The following is a 24,096-nucleotide window of genomic DNA, read 5'->3' as shown; positions in this document are numbered from 1 at the left end:
CCAGAAGGAGGACTCGTCGGCGAGCGTCTGGTGGCCGGGCTTGCCACGGAGCCCGGCCGGGCACAGCCCGAAAAGGCAACGAGGGCAACACCTCCGCTTCTTGTTAGATAATGTTTTTGAATAAAACAATAAAGGTATTTCAACAACTAAGGTACTGATTTTAAAAAAGAAGCTAGGTTTGTTGCATGAATAAACAGCTGTAAGATAAAAAGTTATAATGCTCTACTGTTGTAATGCACTATTTATGATAGCTGCGCTAAAGTTGAATCAGCTGTGCGGAGGTATCTTTATTTCGAGTGTTATTGCTCAGGCTGCACTTATTGTACTTCATGAAAGGGATAGAAGAAAAAGTCCCTGTTATTTCCCTGGCTTAAACCCAGCATGCAGGTGTTTGTGTTTGAGCACAGCCGTTTGACTTCACAACAGTATGCGCAGTTATCCTGAGAGTCGCTGTGTGTTTGTCTAATACAAATTCAGGTGTATGTGCATGGGAGGGTTCTCTGGCCTGTCTGCTGATATGTTATCCCTGTGACTCTGTTAGTTGTTATTGTCACCGCTGAATTGTTTTACAGCTCACTGGAGCCCACCTGCAGCCCCCACCCCTCTGCCTGTGTCAGCAATTTGTCTGTGAGTTTAACTGGATCCTTATGAAAGGGATAAGGCCAAGACAACATTTCATTTAGTCTGCCGTCATGTTGAAAAAATAATGACCAGGAGATGAAATAGTCCAATTACCTTTTCTGATTTGTTAAATACTGGTGCTGAATATGAAACAAAGACTGTACAAGCGTGAGCGAGTCATCTCTTGCATTTTAATGTGTGTGTGTGTGTGTGTGTGTGTGTGTGTGTGTGTGTGTGTGTGTGTGTGTGTGTGTGTGTGTGTGTGTGTGTGTGTGTGTGTGTGTGTGCTGAAGTACCTGTGTGTGCTCCAGAGAGGGAGCTGAGAACACGGGAGTGCTGTGTCGCCCCATCATAAACCTCCACGATGTCATTCAGAGCAGTCTGGAAGTAGGCGAATTGACTGAAGACCACTAGAAAAGACAGAAATGGAAAGAAAATTGACTTCAGAGGAAAATGAAATTAGCTTGAAAGAGGAACTGCATCACAGAAACATAGAACACTCAATTTGAAATAGTCTAACACAACACATAGAACTTTAGTATCTTCATCCAAAAGAATATTACCGACAGCACTTTCAATCACAATGTCTCCTAAAGCGAGGAGGATCATACTGCCAGTTACGACAACACAACCAAAAATGATATTACACGTCTAGATCAGCAGTCCTGTCTGGGCTTGATGGCTTGTCACTAGATGAAAAGCTTTTGGTAATGACAGCCAATCTGTTGTACAATGTGCAGCTCCGGCTCCACGCTGGAACCGTCATCCTTTCAACTCACCCTTTCTACCGCTATTGGCAGAACATATTCAGCCTTTTCACATCTAATCCGTGTCTATGATACTTGTATATTACAGGTTGAAGAGAAGGATGGAGAGGATGAGGGGACGAAGGGATAATGCTTTCTATAGGGCGTGACGGCAGGACCTTTTTTTTTTTAGCTACTCTTTAGTGGGGTTTTTTCCCCCTTAGATCCTCTTTATCTCTATGATACGATAAGCCAATGTTTCAGTGACACCCACCCTGTCCTCTGCATTGGAGAAAAAAGCCCATCATTAGGGCTGTTGCTTCAGCCTAATGAGAAGCGCCAGTGAATGGAGGCGAGAGCAATTGTGAGTGTGCACGACAGTGTGTCTTTTTCAAGGGAAATGCCAAAAGTGGACTTTTAATTATTTCTCCTCTCCCTTTGACTCCATTGAGAGAAATATGTTGCCGAGAGGGTCCAAGAAGAATGGGTGCCCTCACATTATTTAAGCGAGCCAGACCTCTAAATGGGTGCATGGCCTATGCATTCAAATCCTAAATTTAGCACCCATAACACATGCTGCTGCTGCTTGGTGCTTTTTAACAATGATAGGACTTGAGCTCCCCTTGAGAGCGGCACAATGCTGATAACTCATTAAAGAGCTGGAGGGAGGAGGGAAAAAAAAAAAGGGTAGATAATGAGAGAGAGAAAAATGGAGAGAAAGTCAAGCAGGGACACATTGTGGGCAAGCAGGTGTTACATGTTTCCTTCTGTATTTGCATGTTTGAGCGATGTCACACTCCCTCACTGTTTTTCTCTCTGAATAATGTGTGGCTTCTTCAGTATCAGATTACATATTGGAAGCAAGCTGTGACCTTTAAAATGGAAATGCCAAAAAGCAGCAAAAATCCAGAAACTAGACACCAATTATTTTTTGGTATGCGTGTGTGTGTGTGTTTGTATATGTGTGTGTGTGGTTGTGCCCGAGACAGACATTCTGTATGATGAAATTGCTTTACCAAAGTAATATGAAAAAGTGTGTATGGCAATGAGACAAAAATGGGAACTATCCATCACTGTGTGATTCTACTGTTTGGAGGAAAATAAACACACACCTGCATTCACTCAACCTCTCACAGACACACTTTAAATGCAAGCTGAGAAAACGGGGTGTGTGGGTTCTTTTAACCATTTTTCACGAAGCTGTTTTCTCCTACACATCTGACAACAAGTCCAAGATTCCTCAGGTGTGGAAAAAGAGCACAACAGTTTCCGTCCTACTTTCCTAAGTTTCCACAGTGGACAAATATCCAGTAATAATGAGGCACTTGAGCACAGTTTGAGCCGGATAAGGGCATTCTGTGCATTGTATAATAACTGCATTTTAATAAAACACCAGCACACGCCCACATATGCACAACAATACACATTTAGAAATAAACATAGTAATTCAGTGCTCTTCCATGGCTTACCGTAATCCTTTGGCACCCCCACAGTGTACAGACATGTTCTTGAACGGCTGTAGTTGCCAGGGAAACCAGGAGACAAGACAACTCCCTCCAAACCCGAGTACTGTCCACCACACGGAGCTAGAGAGAGACACAGAGACGAGACATGAAGGGACAGGGCGGACAGAGAAGAAGGTCCATTCCATTTCTCTCTCCATCGCCTCTCTTCCATTACTCCTAAATTACTTTTTCTTGTCTGATTGGGTTCTGGGTGGCAGATGTCCCTGGTGTTTGCCAGAGTGAAATTGCAATGTTTTCCAAGTGTCCCACTGGGTTAGTCTGGGTTAAGATGAGGTCCCTCTCCTGCTTAAAATGCCCAGTGAATGCCTGCATCTTTCGAGCACTCGCTGATCTCATGTATGTTAAATGTGTGGAAATGGGCCCTGTATGTGCACCTGCAGCTTCACACTGCGAGAGCCGGATGTGGTGGAGTCAGGGATCTGTTATAGCTTTCCAGGGGAATATGCACAGCGTGTGTCAGTGAAATGTCAGAGAACAGGGGAGAAAACAGGTTTATGCAGGATTTGTGTGTGTGTGTGTGTGTGTGTGTGTGTGTGTGTGTGTGTGTGTGTGTGTGTGTGAGGGCAGATATGCAAATGAGAGCCTCTCTTCAAACTGCAGATTCAATTAAAGCTATACCCTCACATCTATTAGCATTAGCAGAATCTACACAGCTCTACACATATACCTGTAGGACATAATGTGTTTGCAAACACCACATAATCATGTTTGCATTTTGACATGTGAGGAATCTTGAAAGAAATGATTGCGACGGTGTTTACCGATGCAGATGGGTTTGGGTTTGTTCCAGCTCGGCTTGCCGTCTCCCCCCATGATGCAAGTGAGGGTTTGGTCTCCCTCTAGTGTGTAGCCACTGTCGCAGTGGTAGGTGACGGTGGAGCCCAGCTTGAGGTCGGTGCCCACCCGAGTCCCATTGCGCACCACGCCCGGCTCGAAGCACGACTCCCTGGGGTTCTCTGTGGAAAGAGGTAACACGGCGGAAAATCAGCAAGAGAAGGAAAGTGAGCAGGTATTCAATAAGATGTTTTTTTTTGCACCAAGCTGCAGCGGTGATCCTGGAATAGAAATTATTTTTTTGGCCTGAGGATCCTGATACTTTCGGATCCCTTCCTTTGTCGCTTCCTATACCCGGTTTTCCGCTACCCTGTGCTTTCCTCTCTCAGTAAATATATCTCTCTGACTGCCACTTTTCTCTCCAGCCCTTGACGGTGCCCTTTCATCTGTGGCTGCTTGAGGTATGTATGGCTGAGGAGACAGACAGGCAGCTGATTGAGAGTGGCATTGCTCTGGCCCAAGGTCTGCTGACTGCACACAACCGCCTCTCACACAACGCTTGGCAGTGTAGTCAACTAGAGAAGACAATGCACATACGTAAGCTTTCTTTTGTGAACACACACACACACACACACACACACACACACACACACACACACACACACACACACACACACACACACACACACACACACACACACACACACACACACACACACACACACACACACACACACAACCTCAGCGCACTCACACACTGTATCTAACCACATATCAATCACCACTCGTGAGGTCATGAGAAAGATGTCTCGCTCAATCTACCATCACATTGTTCTCAGGTGGAAAATGTGCACGTTAGAGGAGGCCTGTCAATTTGGCACACTTCACTCCCTCACTGCTAAAATAAACACAGGAAAAATGCCCAAAGCAATTTAGCTCAATCTTAAACACAGCTCGCTGAAGTCTAACAGCTAACTTCAATATTTGATGACTTTACACGCACACACACACATACTAAAGGGAAACTGAGCTAAATGGTTTTTTTTCAGCAACTTCAACGATATTACAGTACCTCAGAGAAATGTGCATAATCTGGATATCAACCAGCTAAAAGCTTACTTTTAAAACAAACACTCAAACAATGTTCATACTTCAAAAGCATCCTTGTGTAAAGGTCAATTGGGATGCTGGCCAGGAATGCTATGATGTACTACTTTCTCATGCAAATAGTAGCTATTCCAGTTGTTGGAATTACCTATCTGGGTGATGATGTTCTTACTTGGCCAGGAAGTGCTGAGTGTTGACCTTTACCGAAAAGCATGTTAGAGGCGGTTTTTATATTAGTTTTTACTAGACTGCGATTTACAGAGGTGTTCCAATACGCACTATGATCAACATCCTCATGTGTTCAATGAAACTCCCTTTTTGCTTTAAAACAAGAACATTCTATTCTGCATGAAGCACCTTGGATGAATGCCTAGTTGAAAGATGGGGGCTGCCCTTCATGGCCGAACAGAGAGGGGGGGCCAGGCAGGTGGTCTGTCGGTGTGTCCCCGGGGGCGCCTGTTCTAGACAGGTTGTGCCCTTTTACCGGCCGATGTAGACCTGAACCCTTCCCTCGCCCCCTCCTCCATTAAAGCAGCACACCTGGCAGGAGACAGCGGAGGCGTGATGGATGTAGCGGGCCTAAGTTGTGGACTGGTCCTGAACACAAGCTCGTGGTGAGAAGGTCGGTCACTTCGATTGGAGATGGACGATTTAACAAGCCTTTGCCTCGGGACATTTGGAGGTGTGGGAGAAAGTGGGCGAGTGGCATCATCTGTTTTGGGAAATGCTAAAAGGATTTTAAGTGATTTGATGCAAAGTGAAAATTAACCCAGGAGTTTGTGAAGGGATTGGATTAGACAGATGTGAGTGCTAGAATGTGCGTCCATATCTGTGTATGTGTGTGTGTTATCTAAATCTGGCTCAGCCATGGTATGTTACCGCCCACATATTTCCCTGGAGAGTCTAATCAGACATGGCCTGAGACACGGAAACAGAAACACATAACGATTGCTTGGTAAAGAGGCTGACAGCACCTCAGGCAGATTGTGTAATGTAATTTTCAGTGGCGGGCGGAATACTAGCTGGGCCAACTCGTCATCACAAACACACCCAAACCAGCCGCCAAACATGCTTTTCTGCCATGTTGTTTGTCTAAAACTGAGGAGGTAATTTATGTATTATTTGGTTATGGTTCATTAGAGTGAAGAATTAGAAGTGGGGAGAGGGAGTTTTTGGGAGCCACACACTGGGTCCATCTGCTTTACCAGATTGGCCATACAATATCACACACTTTATAACACACGGCAGAAAATATAGCTGGGAGTGGGTTAAGGGCTAGGCTCTGTAACAGCGTTTAAACAAAGCACTTTGTCTCACTCCATTTGTGTGTGTTTTGCAAATGAACAAGTAGTGTTTTGAGAACTTCTATAGATCAAATAGATCTCGACACCGGCCGAGAAACTGAGAGCTCAGGGTCGATCTGAAATTGGTTAAACGTCTGATACCTTAAACAGTTCTAATTGAGTCTGGGAGATTTAGGAAGATTTAACACTGTCCTCTCAGCGCAAAGCCCTTAACGAAGAAGCGCGGTCTAATTTAGAGCTTGTATAGCATCTGTATATTTGTTAGGGAAAGGCTTTAACATACAGGCGCTGAGGCGTTTCCCTGTGAGGCTGAAACAATAGCAGAAAGCACAGATGTGTTGTGTAATCCTTGAACCAGCTGGCTGTGTATGTGTCAGGGATGCCAGTGATCATTCTGTGGTGTGTGAGCAGGACATGCTACCTGGTGCGAGCAAATAAATGTGGGTCGCCCGAACAACATGCTGCGGTCAGCTGAGCAGAGACACGAGACAACAAAGCTTTGTTTGCTGTAATTTATGAGGAGACTTTTGTGCAGCTGCAAAGCACTGATCAAAAAGAGCATAAGCACACGTGCTGTCGGCTTTTCATGTTCATAACTCTTTGTGATACTCGGCTGCTAGAGGAGGTACAGATCAATAGTGACGCCGGAGCAGACTGGAGCAGCATTGGGAGGGTGCTGATCAGGACACACCCCAATCTTTCTCTGAAGCAAATGTTCACACCACTAATCTCACTCGCTTTGGACTAGACACAAGAGAAAGTTAAAAAGAAACAATCTGCAAGGTCGATAAGCAGAGAGGCTAAATCCATTCTCACTCAGCCAGCGGAAGAATTCTAAAAAATGAATTGTTAAGGGGATAAAGCTTCACATACTATTTAAATTTCACAGTTTTGTTCAGAATCTTAAGACACTGGAGATGAAAAACTTTGAATAAAAAACTCCTACACATGCACACGCAGATATATAAAGTCTTAGTATCCCAAAGCTTGATTTGCCAATTAGGCAAATATTGTATTATTTAGTTTGGCTCATTCCTCTAACCAAAGAGGTTCCCACCTTTGTACTGCAGCACAAATCCATTGCTGCTGAGGGAAGCATCGCTGCGGAAAGCCAGGAAGAGCGTGTTGGAGCTGCTCTCGATGCGATCGGGAACGTCTGTACCATAGAAGCTACCCAGCAGGGGGCCCAGGGAGTCCGGCCCATCGTAGATATGTAGGAAGTCATAACTAGGCTCCAAGCTGAACCTGGGTAACACACAATCACAAATAGAAGCTATATTAAAGGTCCCCTATTATGATGTTTTTCATGAATATATCATAGGTCTCAGATATATACAAACATGTCTCTAAAAACCAAACAGATCATTGCAGCATTACCCATAATCCCTTCTGTTTCAGCCCTGTTTCAAAAGTGCTGATTCTCTGTCTGTTACTTTAGATGAAAATAAGGAGCCCCTCCCCACGCCCCTCTGAGAGATATCTGGTTAAAAAGAACACAATGGTGCTCTAGGAGGAGATTCAGGTGGGGGGGTTACCTTGGTTGGTGATTGGCTAATGGTTACACAAGCCAAAAAATCGTTATGACATCATAAAGTGGCCAAAATCTGATCAGCTCATTTTCAGACAGGTTTTTATGGAAATGGATCAGGACAAAAAGAGAGAGGATTTTTTTTCCTGAAACTTTCAGAATCTCTTTCCACAGAGGGGACACATGTTGATGTAGAAGAGACATGAAGAAGTGGATTTTGCATAATAGGTGACCTTTAACACTTGCAGCTCCAGTAGTCATAATATGGTTACTGTTTGACATACTAGGATGACATATTATTGAACAGAAATGGACTCATATAGTGTTTGCATGGTGTGCTACTGAAGCTTACTGGTTGAAGCTAAGAGCGATGACATAGTCCTGTGTGACGGAAACTGTCCAGTCACACTCCCTCCCATGGGGGTAAGGCTCGGGATAGTCCGGAGACAGAATCAGACCAGCAGGACCCGTCAGGTTCCCACCGCATGGAGCTACGGAAAGATAGAAATTCATACATTAGAATGATTAAAACCCCAATTTTCAGCCACTGCGTATTAATATAAAAAACATTCTGCTACCCAAACATCTTATGATGGTTTCTAATCTAATTTCCAATTTGAATATTTTAACGATTAGCCTTACTCTGCCTTTATTACTTTTTTTATAAAAATGCTTACAAAGTTAATTCTTGAACAAGCTGATTCTCAATTAACTGATTAGCCATATGCTAATATATGCTAATGTAGAAAAACAATTACGGTATTGACAACAAAAAGGTGTAACACAAAACGAAAATTGAACAAAAACCCAAAAATGCAAAGCGACATAACATTTCCAAAGGCTTTATGAAATACCCACTTCCAGGTAGCAGATACATTGTTTGATCTGTAAATCATAGTGTCCTGATTTATTACGTGTATTGCTTCCCCTTATGAATTAGTGACAGATGCTTAATTAAGACGTAGCTAAAGCACATTGACACCGCTCACTAGAATCTCACCTGTGACTGTCAGACAACTGTCCTTCCTAACCCTTCACCAAACAATATCAAGCTAATTAAGCTAAGAACTAATTAAACAAGGCAGCTAATTACAAGGTCTTAATTGCCATTGTTAATTCACATCGTTTTGTAGGGCACTAAGTGTGATCATATATTAAACAAAGACAGTCAAAGAGTGGAGGTCTGAGTTTCTATTGAGAGGCAGGGTAATCAGATCTCTCTGTCTGCTGCAGTGGCTTCAGGGATCGTCAAGGGAACGAGGCAATCGGGTTTGCCACTTACGATTCACTTAAGGAGTCTGTTAGGTAATCAAGTTAGGAATCTGTATTGTCTACCTGTTTCAGACCGGCAAGTGAAGTGATATCATATACTGCATTATGGAAGTTGTAAGGCGTAGTAGATTTCATTCAAACAACTTTGATAAATTCTGTCATAACTAATAATATTGTTTAAATCTTATAAAGTTTACCCACAAAAGTATAACATATTTCCAAAAGAATGGGGTTTCTGTGTGTATATATAAAACTACAAGTAGTCCATGTTCTTAATACTCTTACTCTATACTTATACATACACTTTTTGAGCTGTAGCGAAATATTTTAACGACACACTTGATCAGACAAAATCGTTTTTTGTCTTCATCTCAACTAAAAACTCACCTCTTTGCACTCGCTTTTAACACTAGTTGAACATAACATTTTTACATTTGCATGTGTTTTTATATGTTTGTAGTTATTGTGCTTTTTATAATGTTTTTAATTATCGTTTTATTATTTTACTCCCATTGTGTTATTTGATATTGTATTTATTCCCTGTACAGCACTTTGGTCAACTGAGGTTGTTTCGAATGTGCTATATAAATAAATAAAGATTGAGATTGATTGAGATTATTCATGATATAGCTAGATCTTGTGAGCGTTACATATTATTTTTCTTCTGTATGCAAGACTAACATTCAAAGTTTGTATGTTGTGACAAAGTTAATTACACGTTAAGATGAGTAATCCAAAACACCAGTGTAATTACAGCAGTGGTAATTATTGAATTAAAGCAAACCTCCATAATTATATATGCATGTGATTTGACTAGAGTGCTTGTGAAATGCGTCATACCAAGATATGATTTGATATGAGCCCTACAAGTTCTGTTAATACTCCATTCAGCCTGATGAGCCCTCACTGATGATATACCTGTGCAGGTGGGAGGGTCAGGCTGCCAGAAGAAGCGTCCATTGATCTCTGTGCAGGTGATCCTGGTGGCCCCCTGCAGGACGTAGCCAGGATCACACTGGAACACCACATGGTCCCCGGGCTCCCTGCTGTCTCCGCCGCGCGTCCCATTGGTGGGCAGGCCCGGATCATTGCAGGAGGTTGCAGTGGAGACTAAAGAAGACAGAGAAGATGCTCAATTAACGACATGAAAATGTTTTTTTCAGCTTCGCCGTGAGCAGAGTTGCAGAAAGTCAAGATCTATAACCGTCCCTCTGAAGCGCACTGCCTTTGCACAACCTGCATTTTCATTTAGGGCCATCAAATTTGGATTATTTTTCCAGTTGAACTTAAAACCTGTACTAACTTTAACTCATTATGTTATGGTGCAAACAAATTGATATTAAGCAACCAGCCATGCCAACATGAATTACACTGTAATCTGAGTTTTTCAATTTGAACTGTGTTGTAATATACAGGGCTCTGGATATTCGGTAGTAATCAGCAGCGAGCCGCTTCAACACGTTGTATTTCGGTTTATTCACGGCATTAATTTTGTTATTCTACAGTATTGTTGTTTTATAGTTATATTTGTTAATGTATACAACCCAATTTATGTTCTTTGAAATTGAAAAGGATATCGCATTGTGTTTGTTACTTTCGTTGCAGTTGTATATGTCTTAAGTATAATTTGGCTTGGCTTCCTATTTTGTATGGACATGCTTTTATTTTGAAGGAGAGTTAGCGCTGTTGACAGGAAGTTGTTGTTGCTATGGAAACAGCGTGACGGAGATTAACGGAGAAGAAAGTCATATCTACATATAAAGACGGAGAAAGTAAACGATAACGTTTAGGGTTAAGTGTTAGCACCCCCCGAAGACGCACAAGCTCTTACGTTGATATTGGAGATTTCAATAAATTCAAAAGAAAACGAAAAAATAAAATAAAAACGAATATCCGAATAACTCAATTGAAACCCGAATAGTACTCCAACGAAACAATATTCGGGTACAGCCCTACTATGTATTATTTGATTGACCTGTACTTAAATCATGTTTTATGATTGTTTGTGTGATAGAGATATGCAGTGTTTGTTGATTGTTATAAGGACTGCAGATGAAAATGAGCTATTAGCCCAAATCTGGCATAATTAATCTCTTCTAATTTCTGAGATTAATGTATTTGTATGCATGGTCCTTGTTGGAATAAATACATAATAATAATAATACCAAGAACCATGATGAAAGAGGCTTTTTTGCTATGTTTTTTCTCCATTTACACCCTTTGCTGTTCCTTCATCCCTCGTTTCATCCTCACCAGAGAACTGCATAGCAAAGCCCTGCTTGCTTGTGAAGAAGTCTGTGGTGAACTGCAGGCTGACTGTGTTGAAGGTGCTGTGGCTGTCCGGGGGCAGCGAGGAGCCGCTCAGCTCCCTCAGGAGGACCCCTCCCTCCTGGGGCCCGTCCCAGATCCGAAGCACGTCGTGGACCTCCTCTGTGTGGTAAACCAGGAAGTGCAGACTGTTGAAGACAAGATACAAGAAACTTTAGAGTCCATGAATCAGTTTCAGAAACAGGTTTAGTACCAGGTAGGTTGACACGTGTGAGGAATTTGACTTGGTGTCGTGGTGAATACATAAAAGTTAAACTAAAATTAAAAAACACAGATAGCAAACTATTTTAAGAACACTATAATCCGGCAGTGGCACAGTCAGCAGGGTCTTGGACTGTGAGCCGTAGGTTCAAGTCCCCGCACAGACCTAAATATGGAGTGTGGACTGCTACTTGGAGAGGTCCCAGTTCACAGAAACATGAATGCTCTGATCAATGCCACCTTTACATTGCATTTTATTTAGTTTAAACAAACCTTAGGTAATATCATATGGAATGTATTTGTAGCCGAAGTCCATATCTTGCAGCTTTTAAATGTAAAGGTTTAGTCAAGAGAAAAATTGAGCTATAATTCTCCGTAACTGGGGATTTCAAAAACATTCTGCCTCCTCCATCTTACAATGTTTTACAATTAAATCAGCATGTTCTTTGTATTATGTGGAGAAAAAAAGTAACAATCATGATAAAAAAGTATAACAGTTAAAAAAATATAGGATTTTTAGGAATGCAATTTACCATTTCTGAAAAAAAAGGATTGAATTAGAGCCAAAGTGGAAATAAATGGATTAAATCAAAGTAGTATTGTTTATGTTTTCCTGGTATTTATCTAAGAAACAATGCAGACAAGGCTTCATGTTGATCAAAGAAGACAAAAGGGATAAAGAGAATACATTAACAGCAAGATAAAAGGGAACCAAACACAATTGTAAGGAAAACCACAGACACCAGACTTAGAGCATTCAATGGATGTTCCACAGTGTCAGTCAAGCAGATTCCTCTGTCACTGCATTTCATAATTTTCGCTCCAGACGTCAGAAAGATGATGCTGTCAAAGTATCTAGCCTTCACTTTGGTGGAGACAGCTGCCAGACAGACAGCTGGTGGGCCACTGGATGTGAAATGTACCGTTGTTGTGTGAGTGTGTGCCAGCCTCAGTGCAGTGGATTTATAATTCAATATTGCTTGGAGTCATGTGTAAGTATGTGTTATAGACAGGCTCGGCAGGGACTAAATGGGAAGAACATAGTATTTTACATCAAATGGCACACTGGTGGTGATGTTGACATTGGCCGGCGACTCAATATAAAAGGACTTATTTCAAAGGCAAACTGTATTCTCAGCAACTTCATCCCGCGGTAACGTCTCAAACATTTAGAATAAATCATAGAAATGTTTATGTCAGCTCATTTAATTCACACCTCAGACTTTTTTTGCCGAGACACACTGCTGTCTTGCATGCCTTCAAAATACGAGCAAAAAAGGGAGCACAATGAGATGTCCTCAAAAAAAAGAAAGCAGTTGTGTTGAACTGAACTTCTCTGATTCCCACACAAAGCTTTTATCAAAACAACACCGTTTTTTGCCTATTCAAATGTATGACAACGAAATAAAAATATTGCTTCTAATGCGTTCGAATACTCCGATTGGATGATGTGTGACGTATTGCACACATGTCACATAGATACTGAGAAACTCCAATTGGTTGGGTAAATATATGTCATAGTATGAATATATGTTTACCCAACCACTTGGAGTTTGAAATTGCAGTTTGATTATTGCAGTATGAAATTCATAATGCAGTTATAACAGCAACAACAACTTGATTCAACAAAGTCATCCCAAAATTATGGAAATGTATAATATTTGTTTTTCTACGACTCCTAAATTAATTGAGATGATTCAAAGAGCTTGTTTGAAAATGAAATTAAGACAATGTCATTATAAAAACGCAACAAAAAAAACAATTTGCCCCAAAGCAATTTTCTGACTCCCAATCATTTCAGTTTTATTAAAATAAACAAAACTCATTGTAATCAAATGTTCATGCAGCAGTTACGTTCAAAGACCAGTCTGCGGGGCCAATATCAAGAAATCTTTTTTTTTCCCATATCATTTTAAATTCAATGTAATGAACGCTCATCTGTTTCTTAGTCATCCAGAGGGAATGGTACCTGTTGGGCTTGAGTATCCTCTTCCCCTTACACACATCTACTAAGCCTTGAGCTGCAGATGATGCAGAACAGCAACCCACTGATATGTCAGGTTAAGCAACAAGTTCCTACCGCTTCTGCATAATTGGTGTCAGCATCCGATGCTCATACTGTCTGATGTGTGAGCAGCCGCCAGAGGCGACTCAACAATGTGCGGTGTGTGTGTGTGGATACTGTACATAACCTACTTGACAAGTCCTGCTGCAAAGCCTGTAAAGAAGTGCACGTAACACAAACACGTGCAGTCAGGCGCATGAGTCCACGCAAATGCAAACTGATAGGTATGTTTTTATGGGATACGCTGTATTACATGCTTTTATTTCAAGGATCCACGCGTGTTAAACCGAGGCAGAGGGAGAGAAGTATCAGCATTAACCTCCGTAACTCTTCAAAGGAGCACATTGCAGGTTTCAGCTTTTATTATCAAAGAACTGGCATAAATATAAATCTTATTCTCCGCACACGTTTCTTTTTGTACAGTTATGTAGCTGAATATTCAACGAAGTCTACATAATAGCCTTTGATATACACGTCATTGCCGGAGTTGTAGCCACTGCGCATTGGCCAATTACATCTACTAATTAAAACATGTATATGTAGCACTTAAACAAATGTGGCTTATCTGAAGCTTATGTACTTTAAATGTGTGTCCCTATGGTTGAATACCCTCATTGTTAGTTGGATAAAAGTGTCATTAAAAGCTCAAAGCCCGTTTGAAATGATAACATTGCACCTAGAATTTTTGCAGTTGCATGTTTCCACAACTCAGTTAATATGCAATACATATACACGCCTGTCCAACATGTGTAATAACTAGGGCTGTCAAACGATTAACATTTTTAATCAGATTAATCACAGCTTAAACATTTATTTATCATGATTAATCACCATTCAAACTATGTCCAAAATATGCCATTTCTTTATGTATATTGTTGTGGGAATGGAAAGATAAATGAAAGAAGGCAGATATATCCATTTAACACACAGTATGTATGTATGTTTATAATAACATTGTTCTGTGTGTCAAAATGAAAGACAGCGCACACACCTATCAATCATCAAACCGTGGGGTCTTATTTCATTACGTGTTGATAGAAATCAACACGTAATGTTGTATCGATGTATACAAATATACTACAGCAAAAGTATTCTCCGTCGGGACTTCCTGCAACAACACCACGCCGTTATCGTGATTCTGATTGGCCAGAAGACATTATCAAAGATGTTCTATTGAGAAGACGATCACTACGTGACAAAAGTTTTCAGAACCGTTTCTGGTCTTCGGTATTTCCAGACAAGTGGCTACTGAAATCAATCTTACTAACTGCCGTCTGTGCAATTTACTCGGCGCGAGTTGGCGGACTTTATTTTGCTTCCTTTAACATCATTTTTCATGGAGGGGATAGGCCATTTCTTGGTATGGCTGTAGCCTACCCCAGCACTGCCGCTGGTGGGATGTATGGGGCGGGCCACATGTGTTAAATGCGTTAAATATGTTAACGCAATTAATTCAAAAAATTAATTACCGCCGTTAACGCGATCATTTTGACAGCATTAGTAATAACGTCATCATTGAATCCTATAAGGCATTTCTGTAAAATTGTCATAATTAGCATAAGGATTCTTAAGTTGTGGCCAAACGTTTTTTCCGTGTCTATTTGCACACGGGTGAAAATAGCTACACAACAAGTATTTGGCTATTTACACCTACTCTGCCCCAAACCCCTCATATAATGCAGTATAGCTCAGAATTAGGCTACTTAGCAGTTAGCACCAAACACGCTCCAAAAGTCATGTCCAAATTAGAGTTGACAGTGCGTCTTTGGTGTGAAGGTTACAAATGTAAAAAGGTAGGATACATGAAACACAAAATATAGCTTTTACAAAAACGCTGTCCTCTCACTGTTTGTGTAATTTACATGAAATTGTAAAATATGCAAATAGTTTCCTTTCACTTTTCTCCCGTAAGATTGTGAGGAACAGGTGATTGAAAATGGATTTCTAAAAGTGATGCAAAGGTTTGTATATTTGAAAAGTTGTGTGCATGTTGCAATATAGGATGTGAATGAATTATGTTCTAATATATTCATTTTGAACAAACCCAATGTGGCTATATACAACCCGTGTGCAAATAGCATCTGCCAAAATGTCTTGGGGTCACGTGATCTTACACTTTGACCAACAACATCTTATCAGTTCACCCTTGACTCCAGAAACCCTTGAGTGTTCCTGAGATCTTGCGTCCACTAGAATGGTTCAGACAAACTTGAAAACATGATGCCTTTGGCTGTGCCGTCGCATGAGCGGAGGCATAAAAACAGCAACACATAACTGAAGCTGTGGGAGGAGACAGGAGGGAGAGAGCAAGCTTAACCCGTTCACTTCTCCTCAGTACTCTGGGCTAACCCAACCTAAATGACAAGGCACACATCTGTGATATCTCTTGTGGCACTGAGAATAACACCAACGTTTATTCTCCAACTCGGAATTAATCTACAATTAGCCAGACTCTATCTGTTTTCTTGTTACAAAATAGAAGCTAAATTATGTGAATAAAATATAACTAAAGATCACCAAATATCAAATATTTGTATAATTATGTAACACCATGGTCAAAAAAGGTGTTTGATATTCTACAGTGCTGATTAGCAGACTTCTGTACAGTCTCTGATGTAACTTGTATACCTACGGAAGAGGATTAGGGCCACATGAATTTGGGAGAATTAAAAAAAAAAAAAATTTGTTTGAGAAAAAAGATCAGAATTCTGACTTTAATCTTAGAATTCTGACTTTTTCCTCAGAACAAAAACAAATGTTTTTTTGGGGAGAAAACATTCTGAGATTAAAGTCAGAATTCTGACTTTTTTCTCCCAAAAAAAATGTATGTTTTTTTGTTCTGAGGTACAGGAAAGTCAGAATTCTGAGATTAAAGTCAGAATTCTGAGATTAATGTCAGAATTCTGACTTTTTTCCCCCCAAAAAATGTTTTTTTTTCTGTTCTGAGGGACAGGAAAGTCAGAATTCTGAGATTAATGTCAGAATTCTGACTTTTTTCTCCCAAAAAAAGGCCTCCATCCCTGTCATGTAAGCCCCTCAGGCAGTGGATATACAGTGGGGCAAAAAAGTATTTAGTCAGCCACCAATTCAGTCTTCCCAGCCTGGTGCAGGTCTACAATTTTGTTTCTGGTTTCCTTTGACAGCTCTTTGGTCTTGGCCATGGTGGAGTTTGGGGTGTGACTGTTTGAGGTTGTGGGCAGGTGTCTTTTATACTGATAACGAGTTCAAACAGGTGCCATTAATACAGTTAACAAGTGGAGGACAGAGGAGGCTCTTAAAGAAGTTACAGGTCTGTGAGAGCCAGACATCTTGTTTGTTTGTAGGTGAACAAATACTTATTTTCCACCATAATTTGCAAATAAATTCTTTAAAAATCAGACAATGTGATTTTCTTGATTTGTTTTTCTCATTTTGTCTCTCATAGTTGAGGTATACCTAGGATGAAAATTACAGGCCTCTCTCATCTTTTTAAGTGGGAGAACTTGCACAATTGGTGGCTGACTAAATACTTTTTTGCCCCACTGTAAATGCTGTTCTGAAACCCTGAGGTACTACATACCCTTACCCTATGCTCCACCTCCCCTTACTCTAGACAGGAGATGCTGAGGTGTTTTCAAAGATGTGTCCGCATCAGATAAACATCAGGAGAATGTTTTCAGATGTATGTACAGTTTCCTTCCAGCTTGAATGATTAATGTGAATGTGCAGAAGGGGTGTGAATCTAGACAGCATTAAGGATTGAGTGTGTAACATATGGTTCTGATTTGCATGAGTAATGTTTGAATCAAACACCAATCAAGTGTTGGATCCATGCTCCTGTGCTTTTTTTAATGCAACATTCAGGACTGCCAAACACCGAATGGCATCATGCTCTACTTTGAGATTTATGTGTTGAAAGAAAGATGGAAGGATGGGTGTAAGGAAGAGGGAAAGCAGAAGGTAAGGGAGGGAACAAAAACAAGACCAGCGTTAATCATTGCCGCGCTGCCTGAAGAAGAGGATGGCAGGAGGATAAGAGGTTGATGGAGAGCAGAGGAAGCTCGGAAGGATGGAGGGATTTGTGCTGAGCAGTCGGATGGATAGGATGGACGTGGGCTGCATGTTAGGATAATTGGTTCCTTTTATACAAGATCTAAATAGCCCATCTCTCCTTGTCACTTTTTGAGAGTGAAGCCCGGGATAAGGAGATGGTGAAAAAGAGAAGATGGGGAGAGGATGAGAGCGATGCTGGCCGGAAGCAAGACAAATGTTGAAAGGGGCTTGTGAGATCTATCCGTCTTTCATCTGCTCAGTAGGTGTGAGGCAGTGTTCATTTCGTCAATGAAAACTATGACGAAAAATGTTCGTCAACGACCTTTTTTACATGACTAAGGCGAGATGATGACGAGCTAAAAATAGATTCTTGATAAAGAAAACTATGACGAAATGTATATTGAGTTTTCGTTGACGAGACGAGACGGGACTAAGGTGTTAATGGTGGACTATCGGACATTCAAAATGCAGCATATTTTCCCCCAAGTGTCCATCTTTTCTGTCAAAATGCATCTTACGTTTCTAACTTGCAATATCATTATTTCCGCTCTCTTCACTCCAGAAGAGCGATCTCCCTGTGTCTCTCTGTGTGCGGGGGGCGGGGCCTAACAGACATGCTGCAGCGGACACAGAGATCTGCCGGGGACGGAGCGTTCAGAGAGTATAGAGCAGTGCTTCTCAAAGTGTGGTCCGCGGACCACTGGTGGTCCGTGAGCGCCGCCTAGTGGTTCGTGAGTATATTGGTAAAATTTCACATTTGAAATAAATAAATAAATGTAGGTTTTCCGCACTCTCGCGGGAATATCTCCGCAATGGAGCGGGATTAAGTTTCACTTTCGATTGCAAGATATAGCCCAGCGCAACACCTTCATCACACATTTTGCCACTTGTTTGTACCATTTTCAGGCGATTTGTAATCTGTTCTAGAAAAACGATGTGATTTTGGATATTTGTGGAGTTAGGTGGTCCGCGAGTGTTTTTTTATTGGTTAAGTGGTCCTTGGTTTGAAAACGTTTGAGAAACACTGGTAGCCTATAGAGACACATTTTGACTAAAAGTTGACTAAAATGTAATTTTTCATCGACTAAAAGTTTGACGAAAACGTTTTGAGTTTTCGTCGACTAAAACTAGACTAACACTACGAAGGATAGGAATGACAAAAATGTGACTAAAACTAATAACCATTTTCATCTAAAGACTAAATCAAAAACAGCTGCCAAAATGAACACTGGTGTGAGGACTAAAATGTCATTTATTTGTAATGAAGAAATCCTATTGGCTCTCTTTATTTTGAACTATCTTTTTGTTTATTACTTATTTGTCTTGCTTTATTGCCCTGGTTGTTGGTGCAGAACCTCCGGCAAAAGCAGCCTGAGAGCAGAGTGTGTGTCCAGGTCCACACTTGTTAAATTGGAAAGCCAGACTCAGGAAGTTGTTCATTGCAGAGGATCTGAGAAGTGAAGTGTGAGGCTTCCTGCAGGGAAAGTTCTTTTTTTTTTACACTTTCTCCTCTTAAGAGAAAGGCTGCCGGGTGAAGTGGAGCGTGTGGGGTTAGAGGAGGGAGGAATAAAACCACAGGTTGAGAGAAGTAGGATTACTGTATTTCTCAGTAAGGAAAAGAAAAGTGTGCACTGTCAAAGCTTTGTAAAATCATAGAAAGCCATGTTTTGAAGTTTAGGAAAAACCTTCCTTTAAACTTGTCCCCTTCCTAGATCAAGTATCGGAGAGGGTTTCCCGAGTGGAGATGAGAAGGTGTAAGAGAGGGACGGAAAATATGTATCAGGTCTTTTTTGATTCTGCCTAAATAATTTTGTATTCATATGAGGAAAACAGAGAGAGAAATCGAGAGGCGAGATTCTCTCACATGAATACAAAACACTGGAGCTGCAATCAAGACTCCTGTGGGGAGTCTTCAGTGTATGTGTGCATGAGGACGATAAATAAGTAAGTATGTGACGGGGTGTTATTGATGTGTCGAACAGAGATGTCGACGAAACTTCCAACTGCCTGCTTTTCAACACTAATTGAGAATGTGTGTATAAAGCCTATCGTATGTTCGGAGCTAACCTCATCCATATGTGTGGCTTCTGTGGGCCTGTCCCTGTGGGTTCATCTATCAGGGAGACACATCCAAGTGAAGACACCAAGCACAGCAGACAGATCAGCCAACACATGGGGGCGTTGTGTCGACACTTGAACCGTCTTGTCCAGTTCTTGTACGGCAAAGGCACATGATGTAATGCCGTGTAAGCCATTCAGATAAAAGGACAGCCGCTATTATTTTTAGGCAAGAAAAGCGGGGAAATTGTAAAGTGAATCAGTGAGATTAAAGTAGAGGTTAAAGAACACACACACACACACACACACACATTTGCACCATCCATTTTCCACATTCATTCCTTATCGCTCTACTCTGTCCCTAGCCATCACCATCATCTAAGACAGGGGTTCCCAACCTTCTTTTCCAAAGAGCCCCCCCAAATGACTCCTGTTGGAAGTTGCGCCCCCCCCCCCCCCCCCACATACACACAAGGGGGGGGGGGGTCTCAAAAATGCTACAACTACTGTCACAAACTAGCTGAATGTGAAGTATTTTGTTAAAGGAGGATGAAAGTGTAATTAAGGAGCACTATTGGAGTGACTTTGATGGTTATTAGACTCAGGATTCATTCATTTGGATTCCCGCTGTATGAAGAAATTAAAGGACGCCGCAAGTGGAAACAATTCACAAAGGGATTAAACTGTTTAAAACACATGCTCAAAATAAGCCGGATTTTGCCGATGTGTTTATGTGGATTCAAAAGTTGTAAATAATCTACAAAATGGAGGAGACCGATCTGATCGGAGCAACTGTGACAAATAATCCAACTGAAACCGGCATGGACAATGACTATGTTTTAAAAATGTGCTTATCCAGAAAAGCCCGGTTTGGACACTTTACGGGCAGAAGAAACATTTCTATTAAAGAAAGAATTATACATTTCTAACCACTGATCTAAGAAGACATATCTCTAACATGAACCTAATTCAAAAATCAAAGTTGGTATTCTCAACATACCCATTTTTGATTCATTGGCACACACACACACACACACACACACACACACACACACACACACACACACACACACACACACACACACACACACACACACACACACACACACACACACACACACACACACACACACACACACACACACACACACACACACACACACACACACACACACACACACACACACACACACACACACACACACACACACACACACACACACACACACACACACACACACACACGAAATACATTATATAACATTGTCTTTTGGGGTGAGCAAACCCAGTATAATATATGTGCATATTTATGTAAGACTGAAGGCAATATTTATGTGATGGAGCATGACAGATGTGCGCTGCATTGCATTGGGAAAGTGCTATGTGTGGCTCCTAAGGCTGATCCACCTTAACAAAGTTTCCGTAAGCGATGTTGTTACTGCTAGCTTTCGGGAGCTGCTTCCTTTTACCCGCAGGTGATCTTGACAAAGTAGCATGTTTTCACCTACAAATAAATTGTTGACAAACTGCACCACAAGCTTACTGCACACACACACACACACACACACACACTTTCTCCCTTGACGTTCCATGGACTGAACGGAGGGGAATTTTTCGGGGGGTTGTGGTAAATTGGTAGTTTAATAAAAATTAAAAAATACTAATTCGCCATCACACGCTATTTATCTTAATCTCCCTCACTAGTGTTGAACAAACAACCCGGGCACTGAGTTACAACTTTAGAAAAATATCTTTAAAATATCTTTTTTAAAAGTGCTTGAACCTGTGGGCATGTACCGTGTAGCCTACCTCCCTCCATTGATCTTTGTAGCATTAACCACTGACTGTTCTATCGCTGAAATGGCTCATTACCTCCCTTATCCTCTCGATTGCTTTTTTATTGTTATGATATCTTCATGTCTGTATTCCTCTCTCTGCCTCCCACATATATTCCGTATCCATCCATAACTCCCGGCAAACCGGTTGTGGGCTTTTCAGATGTCTACAGTCAATCTGCACGTCTCCTGGTCTCTCACAAACTTGCAGCGGTTTAATTTGTTTGCTACCTTAGGCTGCACCATTTGATACACAAGGAATCCCCGGGCTAATGCATTGCAAATTCGTGTCAATAATGAATTGCGTGGGTAGGATCAAAGGCATGGATACAGAGCATAGTACCTTGCAGAGGAATGCCGGGGACCCAGAGGTGCTGAAGGCACTAATGAACCAAAACTAGCAATCAGGAGAGACCGAGGAATGTCAGATGTGCTAGCTATGGGATGGCGCTCACACACAAATAGATCCATGCAGAGAATCAAACAGAACGGTGCACATTTTTAGAAACGACATGGCAAAGTGAAGAAAATAAAGTATACAGTGCTATCTGATAGTATTATGTAGATGTGTTTTTCATATTGGATTTAACATAAAACATGTGCCAGAGCTAGAATGAGTTAGTGTTAGAGTGTGTTGAGTTAAAAGGCTCTCATGATATTACCAGGGCAGATACAACTCTGCTGCAGTCTGTTAAAAGTTATTGAATATGATCACTATCATGTACGTTTATTATGAATGGCTTCCTATCCCCTAACATTGGCGAATTATTATTTATAGAATGTTTATAAAAAAGTGCCGGGATTCATAAATGTCACACATGCACCACTAGGATGGTCAAGTGATTATCTAGGAGAAGTTAATTCAATTTATGAGAAGAGAGATTATATCCCTCCTACTTGAACAGTCTAATGTGCTCATCGCCTCCTCACATGCTCCTTCATGTACACGTGCATTTATGGATTAATCAGTACCCTCCTTCACAGCACTGTTCCCACATGTACCTAGGCTTACACACTTATTTCATTAGTTTACCGCTCTGCTTTATGACAGTGCATGAACACCATTGATATTCCAAACACGTCCAACACACTGCTAGCTCCATGTGTGTGGTTTAGTAGCTTAATGGACGGAGAATGACACATACGGGGTTACAATGTCCATTTTCCACGAAGACAACGTCTTGTTCAAATGTATCCTACAGTATGTACTTGATGTATCTGTCTATCTATCTATCTATCTGCTCCTTTTACCCCTCACTACTCTGTCTCTCCGTCTCTGCAGGGCTGGTGTGTGACAGGGGGCGTGGCTGGTATACTCCTGGCTGCAGATGAGGCACACCTGTCCCCGCTCACATGATCAACCTGCTCTTTAAGAGCCTGGCCCTCACCTCACTTCTCTGCCAGAAAATGACATGCTGTTCCACGGTCCGGAGTGCCTTTCTGCAGCCTGGAGTCTGTTTTGTTCACTTCACAGTTTTTTGAGGAGCTTTTTTGAGTTTTCCCTCAGCTTTGTTTTTGGACTTACTGCAGCCAGCCAGCTCCCTGTCGTCAGTACCTGGCTTTGACTAACTTCCTTTATTAAACACATTGAAACTTTATTTGTGTCAGTCTCTGCTTTGGGGTCCAAGTAGTATCCAAACGTCACACTATCCGTCTATCTATCTATATGTCTATCCATCTATATATCTATCTATTTATCTATATGCCTATCTCTCTATTGTATGTTCAAAAATGTTGAATTGCTTGCACACTGGACAAAGAAAATTGTCACGGTCAGATGGCTGAAAAGACTCATTTTTGAATGGCCTTTCATGCTTTTAGGTTGTAAACATTCGCAAAACATTTCATATTTTGTACATGGGAGCTAGCACTATACAATGGTCCATCCAGACTGGCAACTGAAAGAGCATGCAAAAAGTTCAAATCAATAGCAAAAATCAAAAAACGTATTGCTAAAAGGAATTGAGAGCTTAGAATCAAAATATGTGCATTATTAAAAAGGAGCAATTTATTGAATTAAATAAAGCACATTTCCAAACTTCAGAATAGAAATAGGAAGTTGGTCGAGGGTTAGCTCTATTGTAACAGGAGCCACAGGAATGGGCACATCAACAAACATTTGCATACATGAGTGAATGCACTGAATGAATACAAAACAGGCGCACGCAAGTGCACGCAGAGTCAATAGAGGAAGGCAAATAGAGACGGATGGAAGCAATTTTGAAGGAAATTGAAGCATGCAGCTAGTTATTCCTAAATTCCTATAACTTCAGACAATTTACTGATGCAGAACAAAACAATTTTTTTTCTACAGTAGCTGTTACAATTGGGATAATAGGCTGATTGAGTATTATTCCCAGCGCAACCTTTTAGGAATCACTACCCTGCGGCATCTCAGGAACACATTAAGGAAATATTGGGGGATCCCGCAGGGCACGGTGTGGAAAAAGGACTGCTGCCACTACCCTAACCATATGGAGAGAAATATCTTTGATCTCAAAACATATGAAAGAATGGAAATAAATATGATGCTAGAGAATATCCTAATTTTACATTTCCTAGAAAGCTATCATCAAAAACCTCATGCTAGATACAGGGGCTTGCAGGATTTTGCTTACTTGCATTAAATCAAATTCAAGAGTAAAGCATAGAACACACAATCATAGCCCAACACTTGACTTTCTTAACGCTCTGAGGTG

The 24,096-nt window shown here is 41.2% G+C and overlaps 1 protein-coding gene across 1 annotated transcript in view; it reads right to left on the bottom strand.

The window, feature by feature from the left end:
- csmd2 (CUB and Sushi multiple domains 2) overlaps window positions 1-24,096 on the bottom strand; it is a 266,993-nt gene that overhangs the window by 73,769 nt on the left and 169,128 nt on the right. Inside the window, exons 27-33 of the mRNA XM_079654679.1 lie at window positions 11,132-11,334; window positions 9,797-9,988; window positions 7,959-8,097; window positions 7,136-7,323; window positions 3,655-3,849; window positions 2,837-2,953; window positions 918-1,031 (exon numbers count right to left, since the gene is read on the bottom strand). Coding sequence (XP_079510805.1) covers window positions 918-1,031; window positions 2,837-2,953; window positions 3,655-3,849; window positions 7,136-7,323; window positions 7,959-8,097; window positions 9,797-9,988; window positions 11,132-11,334 — 1,148 coding nt within the window. The remainder of the gene's footprint in view (window positions 1-917; window positions 1,032-2,836; window positions 2,954-3,654; window positions 3,850-7,135; window positions 7,324-7,958; window positions 8,098-9,796; window positions 9,989-11,131; window positions 11,335-24,096) is intronic.

Source organism: Notothenia rossii (assembly GCF_949606895.1).
Source record: "Notothenia rossii genome assembly, chromosome: 10".
Taxonomy (NCBI): domain Eukaryota; kingdom Metazoa; phylum Chordata; class Actinopteri; order Perciformes; family Nototheniidae; genus Notothenia; species Notothenia rossii.
This window is presented reverse-complemented; position numbering and strand designations above follow the sequence as displayed.